General features: G+C 56.7%; 1 protein-coding gene across 1 annotated transcript in view; it reads right to left on the bottom strand.

The window, feature by feature from the left end:
• The window catches only part of PRODH (proline dehydrogenase 1), a 22,663-nt gene that overhangs the window by 3,309 nt on the left and 8,644 nt on the right, over nt 1-10,710 (bottom strand). Inside the window, exons 3-12 of the mRNA XM_019626918.1 lie at nt 8,843-8,877; nt 8,289-8,438; nt 7,089-7,153; nt 6,762-6,878; nt 6,278-6,357; nt 5,445-5,526; nt 3,988-4,080; nt 3,731-3,877; nt 2,667-2,842; nt 1,197-1,295 (exon numbers count right to left, since the gene is read on the bottom strand). Of these exons, the coding sequence (XP_019482463.1) occupies nt 1,197-1,295; nt 2,667-2,842; nt 3,731-3,877; nt 3,988-4,080; nt 5,445-5,526; nt 6,278-6,357; nt 6,762-6,878; nt 7,089-7,153; nt 8,289-8,438; nt 8,843-8,877 (1,044 nt within the window). The remainder of the gene's footprint in view (nt 1-1,196; nt 1,296-2,666; nt 2,843-3,730; nt 3,878-3,987; nt 4,081-5,444; nt 5,527-6,277; nt 6,358-6,761; nt 6,879-7,088; nt 7,154-8,288; nt 8,439-8,842; nt 8,878-10,710) is intronic.

Below are 10,710 nucleotides of genomic sequence, written 5' to 3'. Positions count from 1 at the left end.
AAAAAAAAAAAAAAAATTGGCAGCCCAATCGTGTTCATTTTGAAAGGCAAAGAAGCCATAACTAATCTTCACTGAACACAAAAGGTGGTCCTCGGACATCCAGTGACAAGGATGGAGTATCCAAGGTTGGAAAAGGAGGGCCTGAGAAGTCCCTACGGATGGAGGAAAGAAGGTGGAAGAGCCTTGCCCAGCTGGGGCTCTGCTCGATTCCGCCATGGAAACAGCCAGGCACCTCCCCCTCCACCCTGGCGGGGACACTTGGGAGGGAGCCCTGGCACGCAAGTTCCCAACCATGATGGCTGCAGTTGCCGTGCATTAGAAAGTGTGGTTTTTGTTGCAGTTGGCGACTGAAAAAGCAGCACTGTCACGAGCAAAGCATAAGTGATGATGTACCTGAATGGGTTTGAAATGACCAGAATCAGCTCTCCAGGCAGCACCCGCACCCTATCTGCACCTCCACTGCTCCCTTGGGGAGCCCCACTCAGCAGCAAGCCTTGGGCTTGGGGTGCCCCTGCTGTGAGACAGAGGGCCCTGCTTTACTCCTGGGGAAGTTGGCCAGCAAGACCCAGCGCAGGGCCTAAGCCCCAGGAAGGGAGAGACTGGGGAGGCAGGGGAACTGGGACCCCTGTTACGGTGCTGCTTGGGTTAAGACATGGGATATAAGAACATGGTGATAATACTGGAATATTTAAGCATTTACTTCACCTTATTCCTATATCTGACTTGTAAGGATTCTGCCAAAGTTTTGCTCCAGAGAATGGGTATTTAAAGAGAAAACATACAAAATTCCAAATGCAGTTAAAAATGTTAGGAGGAATTGTTTATAAATGAGGCCACACATCGGAGGCCTCGTGAGGCATTCCAACTTTTCACACTTATTTGTGCATTTCAGTAAGCTATTTTAAGTCACCTACTGAAATTTATTTTTTGAGACTAATAAGTCAGGTTTAATTTTAAAAACCAAATTAACTGCAAATAGCCATTTTGCTACAGCGGTGGCAATGCCCAGCTGGACGTGGTGCGGCAGGGGCCTGGGGAGCACCAAAGCCACCACTCCAGCTTGTTCCACAGATGTTCCCCCAAAAATGCCCACCGTGCATGGCAGGTCATTCTGCACATGCTTCCAGGGTGCTCACCCAGGCCCTTTCCTAACTGGAGAGCATCTGGACAGCTGTGGCGGAGGGGGATGCACCTACCGACACAGCGTGAATCGCACCGTATCCTCATTGTGGGAGGCCACCATCACTTTAGCTTTGGGGTTGTGCTTCAGCTCCTCCAGAACATAGTTGAGGCACCTGGGGAGAGGAGCACGTGAGCCCGAACCTGGAGAAGTCTCCCACTGGGGCAGAGGCCACAGGCACGCCCAGGGCCATCCAGTGAGCCTGCTCCTCCCAAAGGTGCCCAGGATGATCAGACCAAGGCAAGAAGCACTTGTCCTCCCTCCTCAGCACCTTGTGAGTAAAAAAAATAAAAATAGCTCTAGGTCCAGACATTCATAGGGGACTAGCAGAGGCCCAGTGCCCTGCTACCCATGATACAGCTTCACTTTGGGAAGGGATCTGCAAGGAAATTAAAGGCCTGGATTGGGGGGTGGTCCTCCCTGTGCTGGGGGAGTGTGAAAGGTGCTGCCATCTGGCAGTGAAGACAGCTCAGCAGGGTGCCTGATCTCTGACCCAGCAACTCCATTTCCAGGAACATACAGCAGCTGTGTCCTCACCCATGGGTACAACAGACAGGGACAGGGTGTTCCCTGAGTCCCCCCTATAACAACAGGATGTCAAAGCACCTCAAAGCTCGCAGGGGGCCAGCCTAGTGGCTCAGTTGGTTAAGAACTTGCTCAAGAGTGCGAGCTCTGAGCAACTAGCAGTTAATTCCTGGCCCGAGCTGAGCTGCCACTGAGCTGTCAACAAGTGGCAGGATGGCTCAGCTAAAAAAAACTCACAGGGACGCACATAAGTACAGGCACCCCGTGTTGTCCATTAGTGTAACCAGTGGTTTGCATGCTGACGCGCGGACAGCCAGATACAGCTTTACCGGAAAAGCAAGGACAGAGAACTGAGTGCATAATGCCAACCACGACACAGTCCAAGCCAGCACAGACATGCATGGCAGCTCCTGGGAGGAAGCCGGGCATTGCTGGGAAGGCAACATCACTGGCGAGGGGAGACACTCAGGGTCTCTGAATTTGCAACACATCCGCACAACCTCATAAAAAGATAAAAAGGTATGAGGTAAGCCTGTCCATACTGCATAAAAGACCACCAAGATAAACAGCAAAAGATGCAGAAAAACTTGTGGTCCCTAGAAGCAAACAAGTTGAGTGCTGGGCTGGGGGGAGGAGGGGGGCACAGGGCCTGCTCCAGCACCAACAGGAGTTGCTGGGATGCCTGGGCCAGTTTAGTTTTGTTCAGTAGACACTTCTATATTTAAAAAACAAAACAAACAAAAAAACCCACCTTAATGTTTTTGAGAAAATAAGACAAAAGCAGAGAAAATAATCAGTTCTGGCCCTCCTACCAGAAGCTTCTGACTCCTGGCTGCTCCCCCTTAGGATGGGGGTCCATCGGGTTAGCTCCAGCTCTGAGGTGGTATGTTTCCCCTGCCCTGTTTTCTCACTCCTCTCCCCAGGTAGCCCCAAGGCTCAGGCTCAGGAAGGGCTGGCGCACCTGTGGTACATGGTGTTGGTAGCCTCGTATGTGGGGTTGATAGGGTCCTCATAGCCAATCTGTGCAGCACGGGCCCTTTCCTGGGCCATGTATGCGCCCCGCACCAGCTTGGCCCCAAAACACCAGCCCTCACGGCGAGCCAGCTCCACGTCCAGGGTGATATTGTCATAGGCATCCTGCTTGGCCAGGGTCAAAAGTCAATGACGAGGACAGCCCCCTCCAGCCACACCTCCCAGGGACTTCCCTGGCCCAGGAGCTCCCAGGGTGTAGTCACCATGGGGCAGTGTGTGTGTGTGTGTGTGTGTGTGTGTTGGGGGGGGGGCAGCAGCTGGCTGAGGGAGGTGCCCTGTGCCCATTTGTGGCTGCTCAGGGGATCTAGGAGACAGATATGGGTAAGGGAGGCCCTTTGACCTGTCCCAAGGCATGATGACAGTGGGGACCCTATAGCCTCTTCTGTGTGGCCTGGGGAGTCCTTTGAGGGGAAAGCCAGGTACCAGCAGCCATGGTACATGCCAGTCTCCTCGGGGTGACTTGGGGGCTTGCATCTGCCTTGATACCCCACAGCCTTGATGCCAACCCCACCCCGTAACCTCCAAACGCCTTGCGGATCCCCAAGCAGCCCAGCCTAGGCTTGTGCTCAGGGATCCCACCCTGATGCATCCTGGGCTGACTGAGGAACATGCAAAATTCCAGCCAAGTCTTTTTCTGGGAAGGGACCCAGAGCTTTCATCAGCTCCCTAGAGGGACCTGAACTAAAAGAGGTGGGAGAAAATGGTCATTCCTGAAGGCTGAAATCTGGGGATTAAAGTACTTTAAGTGGGCCCTAAACAATTTCCTTTGTCTTCTGCCCCTTCGACACCCTTGTCTGGGACCTGAGGCCTTGAGAAGGGGCCAGCAAGCAGCAGGTGATGGGTCCTGGGGGGCTTTGCTTCCCACTTGGGCAGTCAAGCTTGGCCAGCTGCAGCCGCTGGGCAGAGGCCTCCCTCAACATGGGCTCAGATGGGGGGGGGCTCAGATGGGGGTGTGCCGTCACCTGAAGGGTGGGGAGGTGACAGGGGCCATACCCTGAGGTAGCACTGGTAGGTGTTGAAGATGAGAGGCTTCTCCACGTTGAATTTGCGCTGCATTTCCAGTGTCAGACGGCTGATGGCTGGCTGGAAGTAGGTCTGCTCAGCGTCTACCATCAGCCGCACCCCCACCTCAGTGGCTTTCTTAGAGGTCAGGGGTGGGAGAGAATTTGTCTGAGGCTCAGGTGAAAAAGGATCCCCTCACCCCTCAGCTGACCGCCCCCCCCCTCCCCCCCGCATCTCAGGCCCTCAACCTTGGCCAGGACATCCATCCTCTGCAGCATCCTTGTCATCTGCTGCTCCTCCTCCTCAGTGAACCCCGACAGCAGAGGCTCCAGCTGACCTGTCTGAGGGGGCAGCATGCAGTCAGGCCACAGCAGGGCCCCGGACCATATCTCTCTGCCTAGTGCCTACCGATACCTGCTACCTAGACCCCAGGCCCAGTGCAGCTGCCTCATCTGGGCCCTCCTCCACCCTGTTTATGCAGGAAGATTAGCGCCCTGCCCTGAGGCTGGCTGGTGACACAGCAACATGGCCAAATGAGGTGAGGCCAGGTATAACCTGGCCACCAGCCAGCCAGCCAGCCAGCACATTCCTACTCACAGAATCAGCTGCCTTAGAGCAGGCCTGCACCCAAAGTATCTGCTCCCACAGCCTCCTCAGTACCCTTGGAGGGTCCCCCTTCTGTTCCCACAAAACACTAAGGACACTACCTTTGACCCATCCAGTGAGTGGGAAAGGCTCAGCCCCAGCAGAAAAGGGCTGGGAGAAAGAACCGTGGCGACAGGCCGACTGGACTGCTGTGCAGCATCGACTGCCACGCAGCAGGGGACAGAGGCAACATCCCCAGATGGTGGGTGGCCTTCAGGGAGCTGGGTGGGTCAGCAATGGGCTGGTGCTTGGAGGTGGTGGCCATCCACCCTGCAAGCCCGTGAGGCTCTGGGGCCCTCTGCTTGCCCCGCTTGCCCACTAACCCTGCCCAGAGTGCTCCCAGTGGGGCCTCAGTGTCTCAGTTTCGGGGCTGGGCCCTCTTGGCAGAGGCTGGAGGTTTGTGGCAGGCAGTGTTTGTGGGATGTTTTCTCAAGGTGCTTCTGCTGCTTCTTCACATCCCAGTTTAAGGGGTGGTTTCAAACATGGCCAAAAATTCCTGGACACCCTCCTATGGGCCGGTGGAGTCTCATCCCTCTTCCGCTGAACACAGGCCAGCCTAGTGACTCGCTTTTAACCAATGGAATCAGGCAGAAGTGGTGCTGTGGGACCTCTAAGGCTAGGCCAGAACAGGTAAGAGAGCTTAGCCTGGTTTGTGGGGACACTCACGCTGGGAACCCAGCAGCCACATGGTAAAGAGGCCCTGGCGGACAGCTGGCCGTGTGAGTGGGAACCCTCCACAATGACCCCAGCCCCCACACCCTCGGAGTACAACTGCAAGAGAAACCCTGAGAGAGAACCGCCTAGAACCACGAGGGGGAATAGTGAATGTTGCTCTTTCAAGCCAGTGAGGTTTGGGGTGACTCCCAATGACATGGGGAAGGCCACCCAGATACTCCGCTCCTCGTGGGTCTCTGTCCTACCCTGTGGGGCACTAGTGGGTCTGTCTTCTTCCCCCGGACCTCATGGGGCCAAGAAGGACAGTGGTCTTGCCCAGGGTAGGCCCAGGGAACATTTCCCTTCCTGGCCCAGCGTGCTCTGAGACGGGGCTCAGTGGCATCACCTGCATGTTAGGGACCACCAGGTGCTTGGAGAGCTCAGTCCTGCTGTCGATGAGGCTGCTCCAGTCCAGCAGGTCCAAGGTGCTGCGGGAGAAGGTGGGTCAGCAGAGTGGCAGCAGCAGCTTCTCCATCCGGCCAGGTGGCTCTATCTATGGGCACTAGGATCTGTCGGGGAGCCTAGACCCTAAATCAGCCCATCCCCGGAAAGAGAACCACCCAAACCCAGCCCCCACAGAATCTGCCTCAGTGTTCAGTTTCAAGACAGATAAAATGTAAACATCCTCCTCTGTTTAAAAAATGGAAACCCAAACATGCGCATGTTTTGCATTGGGGCAGCGGCAGCTATGAAAACTTGGGGCGTGCACCAAGAACACCACGGACTGTGTCTGGCTTGGGGAAGAGCCAAATGGGGGAGACCAAGCAGGAGCAGACACAGTGTCTGAGTGGACAGCACCTTGCTGCCAGCCCAGGGGCCCTGGTGACCCCAGTCCCAGGCCCCAGCACCCTAAGGATGAGGCCTGGGGCTCTCTGGGGTCTCAGGTGCCCGGACCCTTCGCCTGTCTGCCATGTGGGGCTCAGGGAGAGCTGGCATTCTTGCTGAGCTGCAGTCTGGGCTGGTCCTGCGCCCAAGCTGCTGGACCCCATCCATAGACTCCCGGTTCCCTATCGACTCCCATTCTGTCCATCTCAGGGGAGCAGTTTCTTTGGCACCATCACCCCAATGCCCATGCACTTGAGGAGAGTGACCAGGGTTGGGGAGGCTGCTGGGCCTCAGCTGGAACCTGGCAGAACCGGGGCAGATGCTCCGGTCTTCTCATCTGGGCTCTGCTCTTACCCAGACACGCCCAGGGTCTCTGTCGTAAACCAGTTCTCAATCTCCTTCCTGGATGCGATGCCCATCTTTGCCACACTTTCCTTGAGAAGTGAGAAGGTGTCAGTCTCCTGGTAGCTCCCAGCCCCATCCACTAACATTTAATGTCCCCCGCCTGTTAGTTTGTGATCTATTTTGACTTGATTACACTGTTAGTGAAAACAAGATACGGTTCAGGCTTGTGTTTCTGTTCCATAGATGGGTCTATCCCCGCCCATCCCTGCTGCCCCATCCCGTCTCTGCAGCTCCGTGGTACTCCGCTACCTGCGGGGCCAGCCCCTCCACCCTCAGCCTCTGGTCAGATTCCTTCCAAGCTGAACCCTAGCAGCTTCAGGGTGGGCTGTAGGCCCTGGAGCAGCTCTGGGAACCCAACTCAGACACTGCCTGGCCAGTTCTTCCTGGGCAGGGCACCTTCTCAGCCTCACATCACCTGGGAAGGGCTGCCCACCTGCAGGGCTGCGACCTCCAGCTTCGTGTCCATGGCAGCCAGCCCAGCCTTCCCTTGCTCTGCAGCCATTTGGTGAAAGAACCGTCTCCACTTGGTCAGCACCTCTGAGAATTGCAGCTGCAAATGCAGACCTGAGCCTCCGTCTCGAGTGCATGCCCAGCTCCCTGTCCCCAAGAACCCCACACAGACCCTGGGCCCCCTCCCCATCGCACCTGTGTTATCTGGCTCCCAGCTGCAAAATACCGGCACATGAGCTTTCATTGAAAGCTCACGGCAGCCCCGAGTTCTTGCAAACTGTCTCTGCACATGGACAGTTCCAGCACTTACCAGAAACTGGGGTCTCCCCAGTGCGGTGAGCTTAATGGCTGAGAAGCCGTCGTCACTGGCTCCGCCTATGGGAAGCCACAGGAAGAGCCCTTAGGGCTCCAGAGCCTGTGCTCTGTCCTCCTCCCAGAACTGCAGTGCACACAGCTGCTCCAGACGGCCCTCCCTGGAGGCGGGAAGGGTGACTCGGCAGAGTCTGCATTCACCACATGGGTCAGGAAGGTGGTGGGAAGACGTGCCTTTCTATTCCTACCCAGCCCTGATGACCACTACCCCTCCCTGCCGCAGTTTCCTCTCTTATGCCATCAGCATCCCAGGCTGCACATGGGGGGTTCTCAGAACACAGAAACACAGAGCAGAATGCAGGCGGGAGTGTGCAAGGCGCTCAACCACCACACTCCTCCAACTTCTAGAGCTTGTCACTGCTTCTGTGGGACCCTCCCGTCTATTTGCCTCCCAGGCAGAGAGGGCAGGGAGGCAAGGAGATGATGCCCCTGACACTGGACACTAGATGGCCAAGTATGTGCCTGACGGGCCGGGGTCTCCCAACACCATTCTCAGAAGGCTGCTTCTGACCATCGCCCAATCCCATTCCTTGAAGTGTTCAGGAGGTACGGGACCTACTTCCCCATCATGGAAGGGCTGCTGAGGACACACAATGGGGCAATGTTGTGACATGGTGGGTTTCTAAAGGACACGGAAGCCTCAGTGACCTCCCAACTTAACTGGCCCCTCAGCAAGTGCTCCCACCCCAAGGTTGTATGGGGAGGAATTCTCTACAAAGAGAACGTAGTACCAGTTCCCTGAACATTATAGCCCTAGGCAAACCCAAGTGCCATGTGTGACCATAGTCTTGCCCCTGCCAGGACTGGGGGCCACCAGCCCACTGATGTCTTCCCAAAGATCCATGGCGGGGCACCTGGTACCCAAGAAAGGGGCAGGAGGCACCTTCCCAGAGGCAGCCAGGTTCTTCATGGAGATCCTAGACACAGGCATGACCCCATCCCATGTGACTTGAGCCTTGCTGGGGGCTCCCCCATGTCACCCCAGGTCATCCTCATGACAGTCAGGACTGCCCAGAGAGGAAACCCCGAGCGAGAGCGCCAGCCCTGGCTTCCCATTCACCCACCATGTCTCCACATACCAGGGGTCGGCCAGGACTGGGCCCGGCAGGTAGACAGCCAACAAAGGGAGGGACCCCACCTGAAGCCTCAATGCAACGCAGGAACGTCTCCATGTGGCAGTCACACTTGGCTTCGTTGGCGTAGAAGTAGGTGCGGGCACTGATGACACCGTCCCTGCGGTCTCCAAAGGCCGGGTGAGCCTGGTACTGCTTCTCCCTCTTACCGGTGTCTGCAAACGACCTGAGCGCTCACGGCTCTGCACCGTGATCTGGTTCCAACCTCAGTCCCAGCACACAAGGAGCTACACCAGGAAGCCACACAGCACCCCTGCACTGTGCTATGGTCTGCTCCCCAATGCTCAAAGCCTCCTGCCCCTGCACGCACTGCTCCTTCTCCCTGGCTGGGCCCTAGTAACATGGCAGATCTGGGCCAGGAGGCAGAAGCCAGACCAATCAAGGGCCGTGAGGATGTGTCAGCACACTCAGAGTGATGGCCTGGATGCCCATGGACACAGGGCAGGACTCGGCACAGCCCCTTGTCTCCTGGGCTTGCCTGTGCCCCATAGCTCAGGTCCCAGGCCACGGTGGGGGTTGGGGGAGAGCATTTGTTGGTGAATGGCCTCCTCTTACTCACCACGGCCCTTCCTCTCTGCCTCTGAGATACAGGACCTACGGGAAGGAAGAGGGTGAGGGTCAGCATCACGCCACCTCAGGCACAAATGACAAGTAACATTCCCACCAGGGAGGCAGAGGTGAGAGGAAGCTAGAGGCCAAGCCTGAACCTGACCAAGGAAGGCTGTGTGAGGAGGGCTGGGTTAGCTAGGGCGGGTAACAGTGACTCACCCACCCCACCTACCCAGGCCTCCAGGATTACCTCCCCTGAGCCGGGAGGGGCAGCAGCCTCCACACAAACCCGGCCTCCAAGCCCTGTGCCCTGGAGAAGCCTCAAGTTCCCCCTGGGTAGAGGACCACCCCCCCTCAGTGTGGGTGAGGGGTGAGTAAAAGTACCCAATAGGCAGAGGGTTCTCTGAACAGCCCAGAGCATGGAGTAAGTCACGGAAGCTAGCTAGGCTATGCTGGCATTCCTTCTGAGGAAAAGATAGGACTATGGGGCCAATCAGGGCTGATGAGGAACGGAGACAGGCAACAACAACCAGCTTACAAAATTCCCAAAATCGAGAAGTGAGGGCCCCTTGCTTGACCCTCTGCTGCCCACATCTAGGCACCTCCAACCACCAGAGGCCTAACGCCTGCCTCCTGCCTCCACCTCCAGCCACTGCTGCCGGGCCCTCTTCCACTCTTGCTCCTTAGGATTATTTTTCCAAGCAACAACCAGAATTTTTCTTTTAAAATGCAAACCTTCCCGTCATACCTGAATAACACCCGCAGACCTCATGAGGACAGGACAGTGAAGCCAGCCCTCAGCTCTGACTGCCCCTGCCCCACCCAGCACTGAGGCTCGGCCCGGCCACAGTGGCCTCTCTGCAGTCCCTTAGTGGTGCCCTTACTGGCCTTGCCAGCCCTGCCCCCACCCCCGCTGGCACCCACACTGGCATCATAGCAGACACCATCCTTCTCCTCACAGTGGCCATGGAGTCGGGGACAGCAAGAATCATGGCTGAGTCTTCAGATGAAGGGAATGCTCACCATCACTGCCCACCAGGCCCAGGGGTGGCACCCCAGCAGCTCTATCTATCATCATCTGACTTTGTATTTAAAGCCTCTTAAATCAGTTACCACAGAGAGGGCTCAGCTGCAGCCCTGCAGCCATCAAATGACCTCCAAAATGCTAAAGGCGGGAGGGGGGCGGCTTCCAGTTCTGCCCATGCCCCACAGGGAAAGAGCAGTGATTCCCCACCCCCGCCAGGGGCACTCTGGGCCAAGGTAAAGCCAGAGAAGCCTCTGAGAGGTTCCTGCACCTGCGATGGCCTGATTCCGTTTGATGCACTGAAGCTGACTTTCCTGTCTAGTGGAGATGCCTGTCAAGAGCACGCCCTGGGCTTGTTGAACAAGAGTAACAGCATCAAGAGGACATAATCACACCAAAAGGTGAAGTGTATTCAGCCAGTCACCTTCATGGCAGTATTTCCAAGGAACCCATGGACATGTGTGTCAAAGGGCTGTGGCAGCTTTTACCTTACTGCTCCCAGAGCAACTCCTGGGCCACCCAGCTACCCTCCAGGGAGCCCTTCCTCCTGGCCTGGCTTCTGTGCAATCCCAGGGCCTGAATCTGGGTCTTTGAGCCAGAATGCCTAGGTCAGGACCTGGGAATCCTGGGAGCCAGGCCAATTCGCAGGGGCCAGGAGCTCCCCACGTAGTGGTACAGCCCATGAGGTCATAGCCTGGGGACAGGAATGGGAGCTAGGCAGGTAGCCCACTGCTCTGGCCGCCTCATGCCAACCAGAAGCAAGTTCTTTTTTTTTTTTTTTTTTTTAGCTGAGCCATCCTGCTACCTGTTGGCAGCTCAGCGGCTGCTCAGCTCGGGCTGGACTCGAACCGCTG

This window comes from Hipposideros armiger, unplaced genomic scaffold (genome assembly GCF_001890085.2).
Source record: "Hipposideros armiger isolate ML-2016 unplaced genomic scaffold, ASM189008v1 scaffold_694, whole genome shotgun sequence".
NCBI classification, from domain to species: domain Eukaryota; kingdom Metazoa; phylum Chordata; class Mammalia; order Chiroptera; family Hipposideridae; genus Hipposideros; species Hipposideros armiger.
Note: the sequence above shows the minus strand (reverse complement) of the source record. Positions and strands in the feature narration are given on the sequence as shown.